Below are 23,642 nucleotides of genomic sequence, written 5' to 3'. Positions count from 1 at the left end.
GCAAAATTGACAGTAGTAGTAATGGTCCTAGACTTACTGTTCAGTGTAGAAGAAGAAGTAGAAGAGGAGGCTAGACAAAGATAAGAGTCTATAGATTATCATTAGCTGCAGTTTATAAATAGTTAGTAAGGATTCAAGACTAATTGTAAGCAAAAGAGTTCAAGTGCGTCTTTTATTAAGGAAAGGGAACTACAGTAGTTAGGGGGAGGCCTATAATAACACTAGTAGCCATAATAATGGGTTGGAGGTTGACTGAGTGAGGTCATGGGTTCAAGACCTATTGGGTGGGTGGGTGTAGTTCATCAATTAAAAAAGAAAAGAAAAAACAAACACTAGTAGAAGTAGTATAAAAGAACATATTAATAAAGGAGGTGACAGAGTTTATTTTATATAGGATAGAATAGCGGAAAAAGAATGCAAGTGAATAACTCTAATTAGTCTATTAAGGATCTATAGCCGATCTCATAGTTTTGGATGAGGGCTTTGTTGTTGTTGTTTTTTGGTCAAGGGAATGGTGGTTGTGGTATTTCATGGAATTAGAGATGTTGGTGATGGTTATTATTTCTGATTGCAAAATATCAAGCACAAGTAGAACTTTTGAGTCTACTGATGATAAAGCCATTGCTTAACTTTAAATCTAGTATTAGTTGTTGTAGTAGTAGTAGTTATTAAAGAATGAAATTTATAATAGTTTGTGATGGAAAAAGACTAATGTGTCTTATGTTCATGGACATCTACTATAGTGAAAGCAGTAATACTAGTCTAGCAGCAGCAGTTATTACCATTTTAGTACTACTATTCTTAACGGAAAGAACATTGTGGGGAAGGGGGATGAATTATTAATCATGTGATCAGTTTTTATTTCTAAAAATGCAAGCTTGTTACTTATTTACCATAATACTAAGAATGTCCACTGCAGTTAATAGAGAGACCATAAAAAGAAAAAGGAGGGAAACGGGGGGGGGGGGGTGTTGTTTGGGGGGGCACATAATAGAAGTTGGAAAAATGATTCTGAAAATAGGGAAAGACTATCTATGCAAAATGGAACTTAACTAAGAACTCATAGTGACTTGGATGAAGTAAACTAAAGCAGTTGCCAACTTGCTTTCCTTAGCAAGCACCCTTGACAAATTATAAGCTCAGTGCAAATTCTGTCAAAAGAATTTTATCAGAGAGCTGGGGTTCGAGGGATACTCCAGTAGTTCCAGCACCTCTTGTAGTGCCTTGGAATTGGGGTTTTAACCCCATCAGCCCCCTCCCCCTATTTTACCTATATATATATATATATATATATAGGTGAATCCAAAATATTTAATACAAGACTTAGGTAAACTTAGCCAATGGAGATGCATGGATGAGCGTGAGCCCAAAAGAGAGTTGAAAAAAAGAAAAAAATATCATTGAGGTTGCTTGTTTTTACACAGGACTATTCTTAACCTTGACCAAAATTTTAAGTGTTGAATTATGCTTTGAATTATTACGCTGAAAATAAAACAAACTTTGTTACTCCTATTATAATCCTTTCAGAGAATTTTAGAGCTAGCTTGTGTGCTTTTTATGTCTCTTCTTTGGTGGTCATAACTCTTACCTTTTCTTTTCATATGTTCCTTTACTGTTGTCTAAAAGCAAATCAAGCAAAAACTACAGACAGCAGAAATGCTTAGAATCATGTTTTTTTTTTTTTTTTTTTTTTTTTTTTTTTTTTTTTTTTTTGAGGATAAACAGCAGAATGCTTAGAATTATGTTTAAATGGAAAAATAGGGTTTGAGGGATATCCTAGTGGTTCCAGCACCTCTAGTGGTGCTAGGCATTGGGTTTTGAACCCCACCGGCCCTTCTCCTTCAAAAATCCATCGGAGGGAGTCCACATGGATAGTGAAAATGCTCTAACAAGGTTTGACTAGAAATTCTCAAATCCATTCCTAACAATTTTGTTTCTGATTGAAGAAGGCAAGATGAATTAGATTATGATTTATCAACAGGAAAGAGAAGAGATTTGGAGTGTATTCATAGGCTTTGTTGTTGATGTTAAGTAGGAATAAATTGCATTGTTTATCATCCAGGATAGAAAATTTTACCTATAAATATATTGCACAAACTTACTTATATATATATACACAATTAAAACTTAGAACAGAAGATATCATCACAACTTGCTTCTAACAACAAATCTTGGGTTAAATATCCTGAACCACTTGAGTATATCATAGCCTATCCATGTTGACTCTCAACAGAACTGAATTTGTGGTCTTAAGCATAGTCCATCCAATTACACTAGAAACAATAGCTAAGGTTTATCTTGTTGCTTCAAGGAAAGAAAGCTAATGACATGTCATATTTATGATGCCGCGACGGGGAATCAGTGGATTACCTTCTTCTTTGTTGTAAGTTTTCTCATGCCTTATAGTGTGAAGCTTTTGCAGTGTTTGGGATCCAATGGGTAATACCAAGGTTAGTCAGCTCTTTTTTTTTATCTGAAGAAACTAGTTTGGAAATCATCTTTCAACCATTTGGAATATGGTCTTAGCATGTTTAATGTGGTTAGTTTGGCAGGAACGCAATACTCACATTTTTGAAGACAAGGGGAGAACATTAGATCATCTAAGATCTCTCATCTTTGGTGCTCTATTTCAGTGGGCTCGTATTTGGGGGTGTAAGAATTGTATTTTCTTTATTTGAATTCTTAGTCTCTATTTCCTTTGGTTCTTGATTATATTGTATTTGTTTCTTGTTTAGAGTGTTCACCATCGTAAACATAATGTTCAATTTTTTTCAATAAAAATATTATTACCTATTAAAAAAATTGTCATATTTATGAGAGGACAATCCATAAGGACTTTAAGATAAAAAATTTAATACAATTGTGTGATTTTGGGTTACTACCATTGCTGTAAGTTATTTTGTTTACAGCTCATTATACTAAGAGGAAGCTGGGGATGGCATAGTTGGGTTGCTATTAGTAGCCTTGACACCAAAAAGATGAGAAGGCAGCAAAAATAACCTAGCAGAGCTAATGTGAAAATAATTTGTATGTAAGATTTGATATCAAAAGAGCGGCACTTCATTTGACAGAGCTAGAAACATTCCTTTTACTTGCGATTAAGATTAATACTAGCGATTAAGATTAATACTAGCCGTATATCCATGTGATGCGTGAAAATATATAAATATTAGGTAATGAGGTGATTTGTTGCATGTTTGATTAATATGCTTTTAAGATAAACCACATTCATCTAACTTATGTTATAGTGTGTTATATTTGCTTAATATACAATTAAACTTTATAAATTTCAAATTTATCATCTCGGAGATTATCAAAATAATAAAAACTTATTACAAAATTACAATGTTATTTTAACTAAAATTAAAATAAAACCAAAGGAAAAAAAGATAGAATTTATAATAATTTTTTAGTCAAACAATTGGTAGGTATATTCAAATTCATAGTCATGTAGATTGTGTCTTAATATAAATTCAAATTCTTATTTGCCAAAAAATTAAATATTATCCCAAAACAAAATTCAAGCAAAGTTATAAAAGGGAAAGGGAAGAGTTAGTGATGAGAGATTAAAAATACACAATACCATAACACATTTATTGTAAAAAAAAAAAAATCATCAACCTTCATCACAATTATAAGAAAGAACAAAAATCTACTGAGAGAGAGAGAGAGAGAGAGAGAGAGAGAGAGAGAGAGAGATTATATGAATTGAATTTATGCTCCATGCTTGAGTATAAGAATAAAGATTTTAGATGAATTGAATTTATGCCTCACACTCTCAACGTTGGGACTTATCTTCATTTATATTATTAGATCAGTTATATAGGACAATATGTTTGAATACAAAATGATACATTTGAAATACAAATTGTAGATAAGATAGAAAAGCATATGAGATATGAAAGTGCTTGAGCTTATCTTGAATTGTTCTTATCTACTATAATATTTGAGTTTGTTCTAATATGATTTGCCGCAGTGTTTGATTCCTTATCAGATTGGAATGCTGAGAGAGAGAGAGAGAGAGAGAGAGAGAGAGAGAGAGAGTATTCACAATTTTTTTCGTGAGAAAATTGGTATTGAATTTACACAAAATAAAATAGAAAAAAGAAGAGTTAAAATATAAAAAAGAGAAAGATGAAGAAATTGTAATGGTAAAATAGAGCGTAGTGGGGAGGTAAAGAGGTAAAGAGAGAGGGGAAAGGTTTGAGGAAATGTAACAGTAAATGTGGACTAACAGGGAGATGAAAAGATTTTTTCTTCTTCTTCTTCTTTTTAAAATAGGGATAATAAAAGTTAAAAAAAAGAAAAAGAAAAAAAGAGAGAAAATAAGTGGATGATGTAGCCACTGATGTGGCTCAGCATAAGTGTAGCAATAATAAATGATACTCTTCAACTTTTAGATATATATAAATTAGAGCGCTCATGCTGTGTTAATGTTATATATATTATTGGTTGGTTGTGCAACATTTCATCACAAAGTTAACCATTGTAAAAAAAATCTCGAGGGATGAGTAGCTTGACCAAAGTTTTTTTAGTTATTCCATCTAAGGATAAATGGTTAGATAGCTCGTGTATCTCTGTTTGGTTGCTTTAACAATAGTAACATTTATAAGAGTCCAATAGTATTTCCATCACAGATTGATAGGTAACCATGATCAAGAAAAAAATATTGACAAATAAAACGAAAGGGATTAAATAAAAGGTACAATTTCATTTCAATTTTCTATTCATGTATATGCAAGTTTGTGCGTCCACATTACAGAATTACCCTGTAAATATAGGTGTGTACTATAACTACTATCTTTCTTCCTCAATTGAAATAGGCCAATAATAAGACAACACAATGAGTTGAATGAGATGGTTTTCAAGAGACTTCACGCCTTAGATTGATCCTCAACAACAGAAGATTTAATGTTACAGTAGAAACTGCTTCACTAAGGTGGGAAAAGGTGTAATATAGCAACTGCCTTGGATCTAAAGTCCTAACTTTACAAGGATCTGTTACTAAGAACACTACCAATGCCAAACAATAGCTTAGATCTTCAATCTCCAAATGTCTGGTGTTTTGTGAAAATGTGAGGTTCAGTCAATAATAAAGTACATAATAAAACATATTACATACAAAAGACAAGTCTCGAGGTGTTCCAAGATCATCATCAAGACTCAACACTAACAAATGGTGGCCATTTGAAATATAATTGAGCAAAGAGAGATAACAGAGAATCAGAAACGACCAATAATCCTATTAGCCATCTTTAAATGACTAGTTGGTCATGTTAGATTAGACTTTTTCTGTACATACAGTTTCTTGTTTTCAATAAAACTATAAATTAAAAAAAATATACACACACATATAAATTAAAAAAGATAAAGTTAGATTACACTGCAAAATTGTTCTGAAATGTACAAGGAGATCACATCATATTTTACCAAGTTCATTGTCAGAAAGACACTCAGAAGTCAAAAGTAGCCTCAGAGGAGTAGAGTAATTTAACTGATTTAGCATGCTATTTTCTTGCTTAGAATTAGGAATCTTGAAATTTTTACATGTGCCAAAGTAACCAGAATAACTCCATAAGGGGGAAGTTGCAGAGCACTCCAAATGCCTATAAGAAACAATAGCCTGATCTGACGAGTTGACAACAAATATTAGATTAAGCCATCAGTGATGAATTCTTCCATGGAATATCATGATTATCATCATACATTGTGTTTAAACTTTCACCCTATCAGATGCTTCTCATAAAATAATATTTCATCCAAAAATAAGACATGACTTCCTTTTTTTTTTTTTTTTTTTTTTTTTACCATTTCATACACAGATTTGCATGGAGTAGCATGAAGATTGCTTTTTAGGAGAACACTCACCTATGGGGAAGCAAATTTGGGTCCTTGGAAAAATCATATGCCAACTTTCATTATTAGGCATCCACAATAATGGTTGGAGTTGTTGTTCAAAACCTACTCTGAAGGGTATATGCATCCCATTTTGGAATTGCAAGATAAAGCTATTTAGATTACAGATTATGATCATACCAAGGAAACACATTAGGACTAAAATTCTCACACTAGTTAAAGTCATTCTTTACCTGACTACTGCATTCTAATGACATAAGTTGCTTCTTTTATAGTTTTTCTTGCTAAATAAAGATAGAAGGGATTAATGTCTATAGAACTGTTGATGATAAATAGCAGATATCCTAGCATGTTTATGGCTACCTATGACTTGCTCTTGTTACTTGGCTCCACCTTAATTGATGTCATATCAGTTCTCCATTCACGTATTTGAGTTCGTCCGTCTACATTACATTATAGAACTACCATGTAAATGTAGGTAAATTTAGGTATATGTACCATATTTCTTACTTAGTTAATATAGGTGAATAACTCATTACAATAAGAAGACAACAAAATGAGTTGAATGGTTGGGTTTTCAAGAGACTACACACAATAGATTGATTCTCAACAACAAATGATTTAATGTTACCGTAGGAATGTGGTTCCAATAAGTTCAATCGGTAAAATTTCTTGTCGTTAAATAAAAGATTTGAGCTTCAAAGTCCTATTTACACCAAAATCTAATTGGTGTTTTAGTCTGATAATAGAGTGATATTATCATGGAAATGATGCCATAGATTAGGTTTTTGTAGCATATTTGCAAGGACGAAAAGAAAAATGGGATAGAATGAAATTATCATGGAAATGACGCTATAAATTAGGTTTTTGTAGCTTATTTGCAAGGACGAGGAGGAAAATGGCTTTACGCAAATAAGCTACCAAAATATAAGCTAACAAAGCATAGGTTGTGGAAATTAGGACATAATGCGTCGGAGTGGCAATTCTTGTTCAAGAGTCGAGTTCATATCGAGTTAACTCATGAGTATTTGACTATATAGGTCAACACTAATCTGACATATTTATTAAACGAGTCAAGATTCCTAAACGCTAATATGACTCATTTATTAAACGGGTTAATAATGTCGACCAGTTTATCAGATTTTATCAAAATGAAAGAAAAAAAATTATGAAGAAACAAACAATTAAATATTTTTAATATAAAATTCAGAACTAACGAGTAACTGCATTAAAAATAATCATTTAAAACTAAAACATATTCCAATATCACAAATAATCAATCACAATATATCAAAGTAAATAAATGACAACAACTAATAAGTTTATATACCTAGAGTTTAAAGGGTATATTGGTAAAATGTCATTTAATTAAATGGGTTAGATGGGTCAAACGAGTTTTATGGGTTAAACACTAACCCAACCCATTTATTAAACGGGTCAGTTGTGTCAACCTGAATATGACATGAACCTATTAAACCTTAACCCATAACCTGCTAATTTCTAATTTCATGTCGTGTCGTGTCAATTTCATGGGTCGTGTCTAATTTTGCCACCCCTAATAATGCCCTTCCCTTCCTACTTATTAACTCATGTTGAATTCGTCAAAAGAGGCATGAAGGTACATACAAAGTATGTGTTGTTTGATAAGAATCATAAAGACACTAATCATTTATTGCTTCATTTTAATTTAGCAAGGGCAGTTTGGCTGGTATCTAAACTGACTTTAAGTACAAGTCTTCTACAACAAAGTTCCATAAAACAATGGTTAAGACTTGAGAATCTTGTTACATGCAGCACAACAACCTTATGTACCATTTGATGACAATGCAATTATCATTATTGCAATGGTCCATATGTAAGAAAGAATAGAGACCAGGCTTTGTTTGAAGGAAGTTAAGGAACAACTATATTCTAGTAGATTTTAATTTGCAGGTATGCTAAAGAGCTTATGGGAGACCAAAGCAGTAATACAAGTAAGACAACTAAGTTTCTGGTCTGCTGTCAAATTAGTTGGAGATAGCATTGTGGACTTTGACATCAGAAGGTTTCAGTCTCAAGGGACAAAAGCTATGTTTTATGTTGTCCACCCAAAAATTCTCAATGAATGAAGGCAACGAGATATGCTACCTAATTACTCCCTCACAAACTTGTCAAGTTCTTTAACTAAGTGTCAATTTCAAACCTATCTGCATGCCTCCAATGCAATGTCTTGATATATTGAAGCTACATGAGTTTAGACATAATCTATTTAACTCCAATGAAATTCACTTGATTCATCCAAAAAATAACACACTTTAGGTCTTGGAGTTTTGAATACTATAGGTTAGCGGACAATAGTACCATCACACTAAAGAAATATTGCCTTTTTAGTTTGTTTATTGACTTGGCATTCGCCTATGCGTTGTTGTAGTTGTTGTCAAATATATTCTTCCACTAAAATTCTTCAATGTAAAAATAATTGTAAATTTCTAATCAAATCCATCTCGTGTCAATTTAAAAACCTTATTGCATTTTCAGTCAATTTTTCACATATATAACACACTTGATTAATCATGTCAAATTAACACAATAAAACTCAATTATACCAAATAAAATATAATTGAAAATTCTCAGTTCGTTCTTGTCCACAAATTTCTAGCGATTTTATTTATAACTTAGAACTCTTCTAAGTAATATCTAATACATTAAGGCAATATACTTGGGAACAACATTAAAAACTAATTTTAAGGACATTGATGTCACATGAAGAGAATCACAATTAAGAATTCATCTTTCTTCTTGTAATACTCACCATCCGAGGGAATTTAAACCCTCACCCACCACCCCATACTTGTGAAGGTAGAAAATGCCCCATTTAGTCAAAGCCATTGGCTTCTTCTATATCAAATTCAACACTATTAGGACATATGTGATTCAATCTTAGGAACATATGTCACTATTTTATGTAATTAACTAATCCTTTGACAAAACGCACTTTACTTGTAATTAGGTAGATTTAGGATGAGTTTAATACTTTAAGGAATAAGGTTTCAAGTTCAAGTGTTAAAACCATGCAAGTCTGTCCAAGAATCAAGTGAGAAAGTGTTAGATTTTAAAACTTGACAACTAGCATCTATCAAGATTTAAAAACTGCTGAAGCTCTTAGCTTGATAGCTAGCTCGATAGATGGCTATCTATCGAGGTTTATGAAACTCATTCTTACAACCTTAAACATATATAAGGATTGTTTTAAGGGCCGTCACAGCAGATGCAACTCAATGCAAAAGTTTTTCACAAGCATATTGTAAACCGGAGACATATGCCCTAGTTTATCTTTTTCTTAAAGAAGCTGTTGTGTTTGTACACCATAGAGTTTTGTGAACAAGGAGCTTTTTGATTTTCATCGTGTGATAAACTAAAGAACTTTGCAATCAACATCCTTCTCAAGTTGGTGATTAAGTAGTGTACTAGGATCCGTGCATTTATCGGTTAGTCACGTACTAGGAGCGTGCATTGAAAGGAGAGATTGTCACTACAGAACAAATCCAATTGGGTATTGGAGTAAGAATTCAATTGTAGGTTAGTATAAGGTATTGGGATTCCTTTACTTGTAACCGCTTGTTTTAATAATAGTGGATTCTCGGGAGTGGTGACCTTAAAATCACCCGGTGGGGTTTTTGCTGTGTAGGTTTTTCCCATTCGTAAGCAAATCACCATGTCATTTTAATTTTCCCTGCACTTTAGTTAATTGGTGATTTGTTTGTGCTACCACACATTTTGCATGTTAATTTGATTAATTAATAAACTTGACTAATTAATCAATTAATTCATCACAAGGGGTCTATACATTCTTGGCCTATCAAACACAAGTTACACTGACCAAATTCTTGAATTCATGCTTAACAAAAGAAAGAGAAAAATGATAGCCACTTCACTCTCTCAAGTGCAACATAGGAAATATAGATAACCACTACAATAGTGAAACGAAGAAGCTTAAGATTCTATGTGGTGCATGTAAGTGTCATAACTCATAATGTGTCTTTGATAATGTTAATGAACTCTAACTCAAATGATATTTCTACTAATAAGAAGATGAAGGTTAGATGCGTAACTTGTCAATTAAAAAAAAAAAAAAACAATATTAGGACTAAAAGCTTGACGATGGTTGTTGTATGCTATTGACAACATCAATTCTCATTGTTATCCATGGCGAAACTAGATGTAGCTAATTTAGTTAATAAGTTCTGTTAAACCATAACAAGAACTCATCTTTAAAGCTAAGAAAAAGCACAATAAATACACCCTACATATCTAAGGAAAAGCACAATAAATACACACCACATTACATCAAACATCTAGAATGGCCTTTTACATAGAACGCTCCATCATACTCTACCCTTTGCTGCCCTCATGCAAATCTCAATTTTGAGGCCATTTCCTAGACCTTCACTAGCCCTTATAAATAGATACGGTTGTGTTAATTCTAGTACAACTTGAATAAACCCATTCAGGCAAGCTAGCTATATCAACCACCTTGAAACCTTGTCCCTCCATATCATAGAAAATCACCCAGCAAGTAGTATTATCTCCCCAGAGGGAATAGTCCCAATAGGAAAAGATTGGCAATACCCTTAATAAAATGAAATGCAAAATTTCTCCTTAACCCATACATGATTGTGGTAATCCTTTAGTATCCACAACTACATAATCGAATCTTCGCGTTTACCATATCTGTATTTGTCAGCTACCAAAGCCAAGCATCCACCAAGTCCAATTAATCGATTAAGTGGTAGTATAAAGTTTTGAGCTTTGTAGTCATGGGGACGTGGGATTAGTCTAAATTTCTCATCTTTAAGATCAAAAGCCACAATAGAATTCCCATACTGTGGTAGCCAATGTATTACACCGTTAATACACACACTCTTCCTAACACTCATATACTTGACAAAATGAAAAGGCAGCTCAGGGTTTATCTTTACCTTTCTCCACGAACTATTGCTGCTGCAGCCTAGTGTCAAAACCGTGCACACCATTTGAGTAACTCTAGGATATGGTTCTGGAATAGCAACTGTCCATTTAAGTTGTAACACTTTGTGGGTTTTGGTTAAAGGGTCGAAGCCAAAATGTGTATCAACGGACAAAGTAGTGGTATCTGTTTTAGGAGTGAGTGAATGAGGATCAATGGGAAGAGTTAGAGTTTGTTGGGAGGAAGGTTTATAGGTGAGAATAGGGGTGTGACTAGAATGGGGATAGCCATTGGGGTGAAGGAGAAAAAATGGTTAAGATATTGAGAAGTGTTGAGACCCTTGGGATGGGAGAAAAGGAGTGTGGGTGTGAGGAGTGAGGTGGGTTTGGATCCCAGAGAGAGTGTTTGATGGATTATTGGGATGGAGAACAAGTGTTGTAGGAATGTGTCTCTGTTGAAGGTAGAAATTAGGAAGTGGTGGGTGGTATCGGATTTGGATTTGGATGTGGATGTACATAGTTGACGAAGACGCAAAGATTGGCAGGCACTTTTGATTCTCAAACGCATCAAGGAGGATTTTTTTTTTTTTTCAAAATAACCAAATCCCTTAAACAATTTCATTAGTTAGCAAGGTTTTTGAAACTATTTAGCAATCTAACAAATCGAGTCCCTTATACTTGATTTTGCTCTATGAAATCGAGTTAGTAAGAGTTGAGTTTTAGTTGGAAATCGAGTGTTTCACACTCAAGTTTTATACTCAAGAGTGAAACACTTGAGTTCCATATTGAAACAAGCATGACACTCACGCAACAACAAAGATCCCACAAACCCAAAAACAACAAACCCAAATCTCTTTTTTTTTTGTAGATCCCACAAAGATCCCATGCTCTCTGTTTTTTGTAGATCCCACAAAGATCCCATGCCCTTTGATCTTCAGCAAAGACAACAAACCCAAATCTCTCTGTTTTTTGTCTTCGTGTTTTAGGTTTCTGTTTGATCTCTTTGCTTTTTTGTCTTCGTTGGTTTCTGTTTTGGGTTCCTCTTTCTTTGCTTTTTTTTTCTTCTTTTGTCTTCGTTGATCTTTGTTTTTTGCTTGTTTACTTGTGTACGGTGTTTTATGATTTCTGGGTTTTGTTGCAAAACTCAAGTCTCATAGACTCGATTTCCACAGAATGTTCATACAAATCGAGTCTGTGATACTCGATTTCAAAGAGCAAAATCGAATCTAACAGACTTGATTTGTTAGATTGCTAAATAGTTTCAAAATCTTGATAACTAATGAAATTGTTTGAGGGATTTGGTTATTTTCAAAAAGAATCCCATCAAGGACATGGTTGCTTGCCGCCGTCACACACACACACTCTCTCTCTCTATCTCTCAATTGACAAGAAGGGGTTATCAAAAATAAAAAAATCAATAGGAAGGTCTTGTTGAATTATTATTATTATTATTATTATTTATAGTCAAATCTCTTCCCTCATGGTGTTTGGACAGGAGCTAAAAGCTATTCACAATGGTCATGGGTTTGGATTGGCATAGGATGAGATATTATTCAGCCTGGTCCAAACTCTTTAGAAAGTTGATGTTTTTTTTTTTAATTTTTTTTTTATTATTAAGATACGGAAAAAAAAAAATAATTTATCAAAGGCACATGTGGCTTAAAAAAAACACACGTATCTAGCCAAAAGGGTATGGAGGAGATGGGAATCACCCCAGGCTTATGGTTCACTTATTAGAGCATTGACATTAGTCGGTGTATAATAGAAAAATGTGTAAAATTTACACAATTTTGTTTAAAAATGACTCACATTTACAGTATCAGTGTAAATTTACACTTATACTATTCATTTTGTATTTAGTTGTTTATTCCTTCTTTTCTCAAGCATGAAAGAAGAAAGTAGATGGTGATTATTGTATGTAAAGAAAAAGAAACAATTTTAAAATTTTTTAAGAAAATTGATATTTTAATGAAATGTGATGTAAAATAGATAATTTAATGTGAAATGCTTTGAAAAGTATGTAAAAAAAAAGTTTTTATATTAAAATAGATAAAAATTTTTGCACAACCTGATACGAATGCTCTTATAAAAAGCAATTGTCACTTTGATATTGAACCTTGCTTGAACTAATAGGAAGTCTACAGTTAGGTGTATTTTACCATTTCTATATAAATGTACAAATGTTTTTCCTTTTTCCTTTTTACAATTATATAATTTTGTTTTCCTATTTAGATTTACTCTAATGGCATGGAGTCGGTAAAGTGACTCTAATTGTTTAGTGACCACTCATTAAAAAAATTAATGTTTATTAATTTCCACTCTAATGTATCAAAATCAGTAAAAGTACTCATAGTTGCTTAATAAGTGCTTAGAGCTTACTCTCATGATTTAAAAAGCTCTTTTGATGTCTGTCATTTGCACTTTCTCATTTACTTACTGCTATGAACCCAAGCATTAGTACTTATCAGGAAAAAAGAAAAAAAGTAGCATTAGCAGGGCTTTCAGTCCTGTGAAAAATTAACGAACTAGATACATGATGGAGGAATAGCTAATTTCATAAAGAGAGATGCAACTAACGCTCCATTTCGACGTAAAATATTTTACATATAAACATCTTCAAGAAAATTTTTTTAAGTGTTTGGATTGACCTTAATACTAAAAAATGCAAATACAAACCAACAACCACCACAAACCCAATCACCAGAGTCACCAGCCACTAGCATTACAAATTGGAGAGCAAAAATCAACAAAAGCCAGCCACCCACCGCAGCACACCTAACCACCACTATTCACAAACCCACCCAGCCACCCATCGCAACCCCCACAAGCCATCCCAGAAACCCAGATCGTGAAGGAACAAAAAAACAGGCTGAGATCTGGTGGTGGTGCCACCAAAAGGAGGTTTGATGGCTTCTCATAACTCTTGCTCTCATATTCCCAAAATTGACCATGTTAAGTGGACGCCATCATTTTTAAAATGAATCTTACTAATAATGTAAAATTGCCAAAAATTAAGACCTTACCAATGCCAGTAAGGTCTCAACTGATTCCATGGCAACTTGAATGCACAGACGAATAAAATGTCTATAAATTCTAATCTCCAGTATCTGTGCATCCAAACAGACAAACATTTGTGCACTCATAGAGCTGATTTGACAAAAACTAATCGAAGTCTAAAACATTTACGCATTAAAAACACCAAAGCTAAATTCAAACTTTTCAAACATTGAACAATGCAGACCGTTCCAAAAAAAGTTTCCCCAATTTTTCTTGCATTTTCCATTAGTTTTTTAATGGTTACTGAGGTGCCAATGGGCCAAAGACTGCATTTTTGCTCCTTACTTTCCATCTGATGACCCCCACAAGTTTGCCATTGTTCACAAGATCTTTGGTGCTAGCAATGTTGGCAAAATGTCCACTCTTAGCGATTCCAGATCAGAGATCTTAGCGGCGGCATTTCTAGATTTGAAGCCAGATATGAGCAGTGAGCAACGGAGTGGCGGTGATAAGGCGCACCTCGGGCCTCTAACAACGACTTCTCTGACAACAAAACAGGCCAAGATCTAATGGTGGTGCCACCAGAATGGAGGCAGAGAGCAGCAAATGGGTGCTGGAGGAGTGGAGGTGAAGATTGGCATGCCGGTGGGTGTTGTCGCTGGTTTGGGCAAGTGTGAGAGAGGTCAAGTAAAGTATGAGAAAGGGGGAGAGAGTCGGGTGTGAGATTTTTGTAAAATGTTTTACACTTGTTTTTTTAGTAAAATATTTTGCAAGTTTTCACGCACAAGGTTTTAGTCAAAAAGGAAAAATTTTTACAACATTGACTATATTTTACATGCAATCAAACGCTTGAAAATGGGAAAATATTTTATGGAAAATATTTTACATCGATACAAACAGAGTGTAAATAACATGTGAGACATTTGGTATGTCAACACCACGTGCAGCAGCATCAGTGCACACAAGAATACCACCTTTCTCTTTGAGATCAGTTGAGCTCTGGGAACGTTCCTCCAAGAAGATATCCTTATGGTAAAATGCCAGCTTTCAACAATATATTGCCACTGCTACTGCAGCCTCAACAGTATTCGCAAACACCATGGTTCGGCATTCAGTAGCTTTAGATTTAAAATCTTGATTCACAGCATTTATGAGTTCATCCGCCTGAGTCTCAGTTGTAACTTCAATCTGAAAAAGAATTGAATCAATAATCACCAACTCTTATGCATTTCCACATGCATCATAACACCAAAGAGGTTATTTAGCAGAATACTTTTTCTTTTCTTTTTTATGACGGCAAGCCTCTTCAAGGCAGGGCTATGTTGTGTAACCCCCCCAAAAAAAATGTTGAGTCAACTCCATATAAAAAGAAAACCGTGAGTTCCCTAAGTCTTTACTAGATAAAAAGGTCACGCTATTTGTCTAGAACTGGAACATAAGAAGATATATCTCAACATAAGTCATTGGAGTTGCATTTTTTTTTCCCACTTGAAGTATTATTTGAGGTTAAATTCCCTCCTCCTGACTCCTCACATTCTTAATCGACACTAATTTCCATGAGCTAAGCACATGATAATGGCTGCACACCTATGGGGCTTCACCCAACAAACATGCAAGACCTCACCTGAACTTCTACACTAATTATTGGCAATGCAATCAAGCTATTGTTAAATCATTTGCCAAATTGCCAATGAGTTGGCTAAGGATCTGCTAAAGTGGAAGATATCATAATTTTGACCCACATAGTTCAGGAGCGATGGGTATGTATCACAAATTTCGTATATATGCCTTGCCTATCCCTCTCAATTCTATTATCCAATATTTCGTTATTAGTTATTACACAGAGAAATTGATAATGCTCATCTACAGAATACTTCAATGTAGAATACTTCAATGTACCAAGCAAGGGATTAAATTGTCATTTACTGGCCCTTAAGTGGTCCAAAATTTATAATCTGAACTCATGCCCACTGATAGCATTTAGGCATTGACAATGTGAAACAAAAGGATCACCATGGAAATATAGATGTAGATGTATATGCATCCATTTATGAACATAGAGCATGGAGTAAACATCTCCAACCATGTGTATGATTTCATCATTTCATGTGCTATGGCACCATAATATAATTCTTTTGCATGGTTGTAAACAGCCTTATAGTGGGCTAAATGTAAGTGACTGAACTGGCATTTAGCAATTGTTGTTAAGATAAGTCATTAGATCACCATACGCTTACTCTTTATAGGGAGAGTCCTAAGTAGTACATAATATAATTAATATACATACTTTAATTTATATACACACACACACAGCATTGTGGTACCGAAAATTTTCCATTGAGCCAGTAGTAAACCTAATATTTCACCATGTGTTACTAGCAAGGGGAAAAGAATATCACTAGAGAAAATAGTGGGCAACCAGAAATAGATGGGGCACCTGGGGTTGTGACAATGGAGGTAGTTTCCACTGACCCAGTTGGCATCTGTAAACATCTGTTTCAACACTGCCCCAGCAGTTTTCTTTCCATTTACTGTAAGGGTGGCTGTAACGCAAATGTACTGTTTACTGCTCTCATAATTTTTTCTCACTCTCCTCCAGTCTTTTGTTTTATTAGACCCAGCTTCAACATCCTCTGCTAAGTCATCAATATGAACATCCTCAGAATTTTCCTCCCCTTCTGATATGATGTCAGTTTGTAGGTCCTCTTTATCCTCTAAAGTAAAGTGTAATGAAGGTCCACTGGTAATCTCAGATACAGATTCTTTTGACTGAGGCAATAGCTTTTCATCAAAACGGAGCATGTTTAATAGACAGATAACTTTATTCTGGAAGCCCCCACAAAGAAGTATATCTGCCTCATCTAACACCTGCAAGTTATAGTAAATAGATATGTTACTCATAAATAATGTGATCTCTGCTATGTTATCATTCTACCAAATCAGATTTGGGATTATTGAGATAAACAACATAATTACGCATAGTAAGTTACACAAAAAGCATACCACATATTTTACCCCACGCATAAACTCCAAACAACGGCGTTTATCTGGGTCAATATTATTCAGGAGAGCAGATGGTGTCTACACAAGAATATCAGGCTCGTTAACTGGCCATCCCTGCTGTCAAAGTTTCTTATTTGTGAGAACCAAAAAATCTTAAAATGTCTACAGACATACCCCCAAAGAAAACTGAACCCAAATCCCTTCAATTACACTAACCGCTATATACGTCAGCTACCAAGGCCAAGCACCCATCAAGCTCAACTAACCGTTCAAATTCCAAACGGAACGGTGCAGAGTTTTTTTTTTTTTGAAGTCATGGGGAAGTGGGATAAGTCTAAAATTCTCATCTTTGAGATCAAAAGCCACAATGGAATCCCCATACTGTGTTAACCGATGTATTGCACCATTAACACAAACACTACTTTTCCCACCAATACCACACTTGGTAGAATCAACCGGCGGTGGCACATGATTTACCTCTCTCCACGACTTGTTGCTGCCAATTGTCAAAACCGTGCACACCATATTAATAACTCCAGGAATTGATTGTGGAATGGATTCTGTCCATTTAACACGGAGGAATTTGTGGAGTTTGGTTGAAGGGTCGAAGCCAAATTGGGTTCTAACCTCCCAAGTGAGAGTTGTAGTTGTAGGGAGTGGAGGATCAAGAGGAAGAGTGAGAGCTTTTTGAGTGGTGGGGTTATAGGTGAGAAGATGGATGTCATTGTAATGGGGATATTCTGGGTGAAGGAGAAAGAAACTGTTGAGATATTGGGAAGAGGTGAGAAATAAGGAATGGGAAGGGAGTGAGAAGAGTGGGGTGGGAGATCCCACAGAGAGTGGTTTGATTAATGGGATGGAGAAAAATTGTTGGTGACATGTGTCTTTGTTGATGGCCGAAATAAGGAGGTTGGTGTTATCGGATTTGAATGTGCATATAGTTGACGAAAGTGCAAGGATCTGCAACCGCTTCTCAAATGCATCAACCACATACCTACTTGCTGCTGCTGCCGCCGCCGCCGCCACCAGTCTCTCTCTATGTCATTCAAGAGGCAGGATAGGTTTTGGATTGAGTTGAGGTTGAGAAGCCTACATCTCTTTTTTACTTTTCCTTCGTCTCTTTCTTTTTCCTCTTCTTTTTCTTTTATTTATTTTTTTTATCTTGAAAAAAAAAATTGTCAATTTTCACATTTACATTTTCGTTCTCACGTGGGTCTTGCCCCTAAGTAGACATGGCAAGGGTCGGGTTTGAGTCCGGTTAAATCAGTTGTAGGTTAAAATTGGTCATTTTAAGTGGATTAAAAAAAGGTTCGGATCAATCGAGTTGCAAGTCGGTCAGGTTGACTCATATTTTCCATATGAATTTTTTTTTTTTTTTAATAAAGAAAACATGTATTTGCCATTTAGAAAGTCATGTAACAAATTACTTGATATAAAATACAATACTTTGAATTCACTACTTATACCAAGAATGAACTTAGTTAAACTTATTAATACTTATTCAATAATTTTAAAATTATACAAATCATGACATTGCTATCTAAAACAAAATAACATAAAGATAAGTAAAACAAATATATAAGTTTTATTTTTACACAATATCAATATCCCAAAATATAAAACAAAATTACAAATGACTTATTGGATAACTCATTTGACAAAGAATAAAAACATATAAGAAATCTACAATCTTGCAAATTTATTTTATATTCTATTATCAATTGTGGTTGACACTCTATTTCAATTTGAGATATACATTAAAGTTTGATTGTTTATTTATTTATACATGGTCTCTTTTATGAATATCATATCGTATTAAAAGGCTTGGTCAATTAGTTCAAATGATTTCACTTTTCAATCCTCGTGGGGCCTACCCATGTCTCTAGAGATTTTAGGGTTTCAAAGTTTCTCATAACATGGATGGGTTCAACATCTTTTAAATAAAGTTCATAACATACTCATGGTCTTGGGCTTTGCTACTTTTGTGTGTGTGTGTGTGTGTGTGTTTTTTTTTTAATTTTTTTTTAATTTTTTTTTAATTTTTTTATTTATTTATAATTTTGGTCTAAATAGGGTATGTTATGACTTCATAGCACATCTTCCTCCTCCAAAGTCTTTAGTATACTTATGGTCTTGAGCTTATCATTTGAAAATATTTTTATATTGGGCCCAAAACTTAGGGCATATCCTCTCAAAAAAAAAAAAAAAAAAAAAACTTAGGGCATACCATGGCTTTGTGAATCAGCTCTCATTTTTTATTTTTCAAAATTTTCTCCTTTTTTTTTTTCTTTTTAAAAAACTCTTCTTCCAATTTTTTTTTAATAAAAAACCTTCTTCTCGAAAAATAATTTCTTTGCAGAAGATTTTTTTTTAATTATTTTCTTGAATTATTTTTCTTTGCAAAAAATTTATAAAAAAAAATTATTTTCTTCAAAAATTATTTACAAAAGATTTTTTTCATGAAAACATTTTTCTTTGCAAAAGATTTTTATCTTTAATTTATTTTTGGAAATTTTTTCTTTTGGGTTAAACCAAACAAACGCAAATGGGCTTTCCTATAAATTGGGTATATGGTTGTTCTATGTGTGGGTAAAACCTTCATACTAAAATTTAAGATCAGTAGGTCACTCACAACTAGGGAGTCATGATCCAACTAAGGGTCTAAATGGACCTGAATGATCAATATCCATTATAGGCAATAACACATATTGTAAGTTGGTAGGGTAAACTTTAGAAAGCCTCATTCCTACTGGGGCTATATTTTTCTCACTCACCTCTAACCTGGAGTATTATAGGGTTAAAAACCCCTACAAGTGTATGAAAAGAAAATTAAAATAGATTGGGCTTCATTAATAAAATTTTTATTTAATTATGGTCAAACATATGTCCAATTCTAACTCACCATGCCCATTAAAGCCGCCACTGAGTGCACCGCCTTGCACTTGTGGGTTGCACTAGGTCTAGAGTTAAGATCCATGGATGAAAAAGTATTAAACATCCAACCCCACTCGGCCCATGGCCCACGGGCCAGCTTCTACTAATGTTGCTAGGCCCCATTTAATTAATGATATTATTAACTAAGCCCAAAATCTAATCATACAATTAAATCAACTAAAAGCTCAGACACAAGAAAATATCAAATCAAATCACAATATAGAAGAAAACAAATTCAAATAAAGTAATCAAATCAAATCAAATCAATTGTTTACCACCTAATTAATCAGCGATTAAATCAAACAAAATCAAATCATGCATTTATAAGAAAACAAAACATGTCAAATATTTTATGAAGAAGACAAGAGAGTATATCACGGCAAGAAATTAATGTTTTCTAACCTAAAAAGGGTCAAGAAGAACAACCAGACATTGAAAATATCAAACAATCAAGACAAATATTAGGCCTTTTCTAGGTCAAGCTGTGTACACAAGTTTTCGGGCCTACGTACACACCTTCAACCATGCAAGCGCATATAGACATAGAAACCCAAATCTAGAATTGCTTCACATATATTCAAATTCGCATGTCCTTTAATCAATTCAGCTCTTCATTAAGAACAAAGAGACAAATCAAAATCTATTCATAAACATAATTGAGAACAAAGTAAAATAAAACAAACAAATCCAAAATCGCTTCACATATATTCAAATTCACATATCCTTTAATCAATTCAGCTCTTCATTAAGAACAAATAAACAAATCAAAATATATTACTAAACATAATTGAGAACAAAGTAAAATCAAACAAACAATTCCTAAACATGCATTGGATCTAACAATATTAAAGAACAATAAAATACAAACAAAGTATATTCATTGATTCATATGATTTTTAACATGTTCATTTAACCATTTATTTAAAACACATCATTGCACAACATTTCAAAGGCGTCTAAATCAAATCCCAATTCTAAACATGCATAAAAACTCAAATCTACATAAGAACTACAAACCACAAAGCAAAACATGTTAATATTCACATATTTATCAACATATTCATACTTGAAAAGAATTGAACACAAATAACTAAGACTAAATAGATAAAAAACAAATAGTAAGAATGTATAAGATATAAATCTAATTAAAAGCAAAAAGAACACAAATTACAAAGCCTAAATTAAGGAAGAGCAATAGAAAGGGACTCACCTTACTTATGGATCACACGTTTGAAGTATTTAATCGGCTCCTTAGTGCCTACACAACAAAATCAAATGAGATTTAAAGGGATTAAAGGACTTAATAGCTCTTTGTTAGTCACAACTCAAAAATAAGAGAGGATTCTTGAAAGGATTTGAAAGTTTAATCTTGAAAGGATTTGAAAGTTTTTTTTTTTTTTAATGAAGATCAAAAGTAGTTTCTGTCTAAGTGAGAAATAGAGAGGTTTTGAAGAACTAAAAACATGTGTGGTGTGTAGAAGATTAAAGAAGAAAAGTGTTTTTGGAAGAAAAGTATTGAAAAAGGCTCTCTCTCTCTCTCTCTCTCTCTCTCTCTCTCTCTCTCTCTCTCTCTCTCTCTCTCTCTCTCTCTCTCTCTCTCTCTCTCTCTCTCTCTCTCTCTCTCTCTCTCTCGGAATGGAGTCATAAAGGGATATTAATAGGCTTAAACTAGGGTTTTTAGGAGTCTTTTGGAGCGCACTAGAGGTTCCAAGACGTCCTCCACCCCCTGTGGTGGTGAAGATTTAAGTGATTAAGGAGCTAAATATAGACGTTTGGTGACCTGGAAATGAAGCTACATATGTAGGTTGGAGCTTGCATACGCAAGCTCGCTTAAAACCCTGAAGCTCAAGATGTACACTTTCCAAAGCAAAAAGATTCATTCAAAAATTATTTGCGGTTCAAAAGTTATGGTCAAAACAATGAGTATATGTCACTTTTTTAGCGTTATTTTCAAAGTGATTTTGAAAACTTTTAAGTTGTGATTACTTTCGAACTATCAAGATAACTTCAATTACCCTTTGTTGATATATTTCAAACTCATCATGTGTGCCAAAGACTAAAGGTTATGAACCGGTACAAAATGTGGTGTCTATAGTAGTGATCACAATTGTTATTGTTGCTTCAACAATCGTTGTGGTTCCTATAAAAAAAAACAATCGTTGTAGGTCCTTGTTGTTGCTTTGGCAGACTTGTGTGTTGCTTCAGTAACTCAAGTTGGTCCTTAAATTTTATCTAGTTGGGTTGTTTCTTGTCTCTAGATTTGTGAATTTGTGGTCTTTCCGTCTTTTTTTATAATAAAAATAGTAGATTTGTGGTTGCATTTTTTGTATTTGTGGCGGTGATTTTTAAGAAAGAAAAATGAGTTTTTTTTTTTTTTTTTTTGGAGAAACAAACACACACACATAAGGCCTTTGCAAGAAGTGTATCAAAAATTATTTGATTTATCACATTTTAACCTACTTTTGAAAAAAAAAAAAAAAAGAGACTTAATCTAACCTCTTCTTCAAAGGAGGGCAGCGGCGTCACCGACGGTAGCTAGGGCTTGGGTTTGTTCAATCACTCGCTCCCCTTCTCTCTTTCGTGGCTTTGTGGATCAGATTGCAAATGAGTTTTAATTTGGATAAGATTGTAATTTTTTAATGAAAAGAAATGCCAAGTCGCTAAAAAAATGACATTTCGTTAGTCACGTAAATAATACTACTAATAAAAGGACTTATATTACTTATTTTGAAACCAATTGTACTCTCTTGAAACTTGAGATACCAATGGCACATACACGGTAAGTTTGAAGGGCCAATATTATAGTTTCACCAAAAAAAAAAAAAAAAAACTATTCACCTACGCGTTTTTTTTTTTTTTTTTTTTTGGGGTGGGGGGGGGGGATATCAACGATCAATATGGTTTTAACGATGGCTACCTCGGGTCGGGTTTTTTTTTTTCCTCTTTGGCAGTGATGGTTTTGTTGTGTGGGGCTGAGTGGTGTAACACTAATGGTTGGGCGGTGGTGGTTTCACTGGTTTGCAATCTAGTTATTGATTTTTTTTTTTTTTTTCTAATTGCTAGTGCGTATGAAAAAAATAGTATTATTTTAATTTATTTTATTTTTAAATTAAGAATTTCATGGAGAACGTGTTGTAAAGTTATGTAAAATAAATAAAGTGACTTCTTAGTGAGCTAGGTTTTTTGTTTTTGTTTTTGTTTTTGTTTTTTTTTTTTTTATCTCGCATACGTGGGTTGAACGTTGTTATAGACACTAGCCTCATTTTGCATGTGTAATGAGGCTTTTTTTTTTTTTTTGGTTTAGTGAAAACATTGTGCTTAGTGGTTCTATTTTATAGCTAAAAAAAAAGTCTTTATTTTTAATATATATATTTTTTATTTTGAGAATCTAATTTATAAATGGATAAAGTAATTTAATAATCAACAGGAAAATGACCCTATTTTTTAGGCAATGTTTTAGTGGGAGTTAGAGTTGCATTTTTACTAGATTGTCCTTTAGTTTTGTCTCTTCTTAAACATAGGGGTGTAAGGACATATTTGAACTAAAAAATGAGGAATCCAAATAGGGGAAGCCTCTTAAATAATAGCATGGATGATGTAACTTTGGATCGATACCATTTTGTAGGACAACAATATTTGCATCAACTTAGAATTCTGAATTCATGAAGCCCAAGTTCTTAAAGGAGGTGAGTGTTTTCTTCCTTCAGCTCTAGGGCAGAGTGTCATTCTTTCAAACATCAAGAGAGGAGAGTGTAATTATCACACACACACACACACAAAAAAGGGTAAATAATTGAAATATCATGAGATATGCTGACTTCCTCAAAAACTTGTCAAGTCTTAAACCAACAATCAATTTCAAAACAATATTCATGCCACCAATGCAATGTCCTGATATTTTGAAACGG

At 33.6% G+C, this 23,642-nt stretch overlaps 1 protein-coding gene across 2 annotated transcripts; it reads right to left on the bottom strand.

Moving 5' to 3' along the window:
* Positions 1-14,645: 14,645 nt before the first annotated feature.
* LOC115982735 (DEAD-box ATP-dependent RNA helicase 22-like) lies at positions 14,646-17,886 on the bottom strand. 2 transcript variants are annotated; one of them, XM_031105438.1, is made up of 4 exons: positions 17,017-17,886; positions 16,801-16,917; positions 16,235-16,665; positions 14,646-14,985 (listed from the first exon to the last, which is right to left on the bottom strand). In XM_031105438.1, exons 2-4 carry the CDS (start codon positions 16,819-16,821, stop codon positions 14,946-14,948), a joined length of 492 nt encoding a protein of 163 aa, XP_030961298.1. In that variant the 5' UTR covers positions 16,822-16,917; positions 17,017-17,886; the 3' UTR covers positions 14,646-14,945. The 2 variants fall into 2 exon arrangements, with proteins under 2 accessions (XP_030961298.1, XP_030961299.1); XM_031105439.1 differs by having other exon boundaries at positions 16,801-16,914.
* Positions 17,887-23,642: the final 5,756 nt, after the last annotated feature.

The sequence above is a fragment of the Quercus lobata genome, chromosome 3 (genome assembly GCF_001633185.2).
Source record: "Quercus lobata isolate SW786 chromosome 3, ValleyOak3.0 Primary Assembly, whole genome shotgun sequence".
In the NCBI taxonomy this organism is placed as follows: domain Eukaryota; kingdom Viridiplantae; phylum Streptophyta; class Magnoliopsida; order Fagales; family Fagaceae; genus Quercus; species Quercus lobata.
Note: the sequence above shows the minus strand (reverse complement) of the source record. Positions and strands in the feature narration are given on the sequence as shown.

Coding starts and splice junctions, on each gene's coding strand:
- LOC115982735 (XM_031105438.1), bottom strand. CDS start 16,821: ATGCGTGGGGTAAAATATGTG. Junction 16,666..16,800: donor TGCGTGGGGTAAAATATGTG/GTATGCTTTTTG, acceptor TATAACTTGCAG/GTGTTAGATGAGGCAGATAT. Junction 14,986..16,234: donor CTCCATTGTCACAACCCCAG/GTGCCCCATCTA, acceptor ATTCTTTTTCAG/ATTGAAGTTACAACTGAGAC.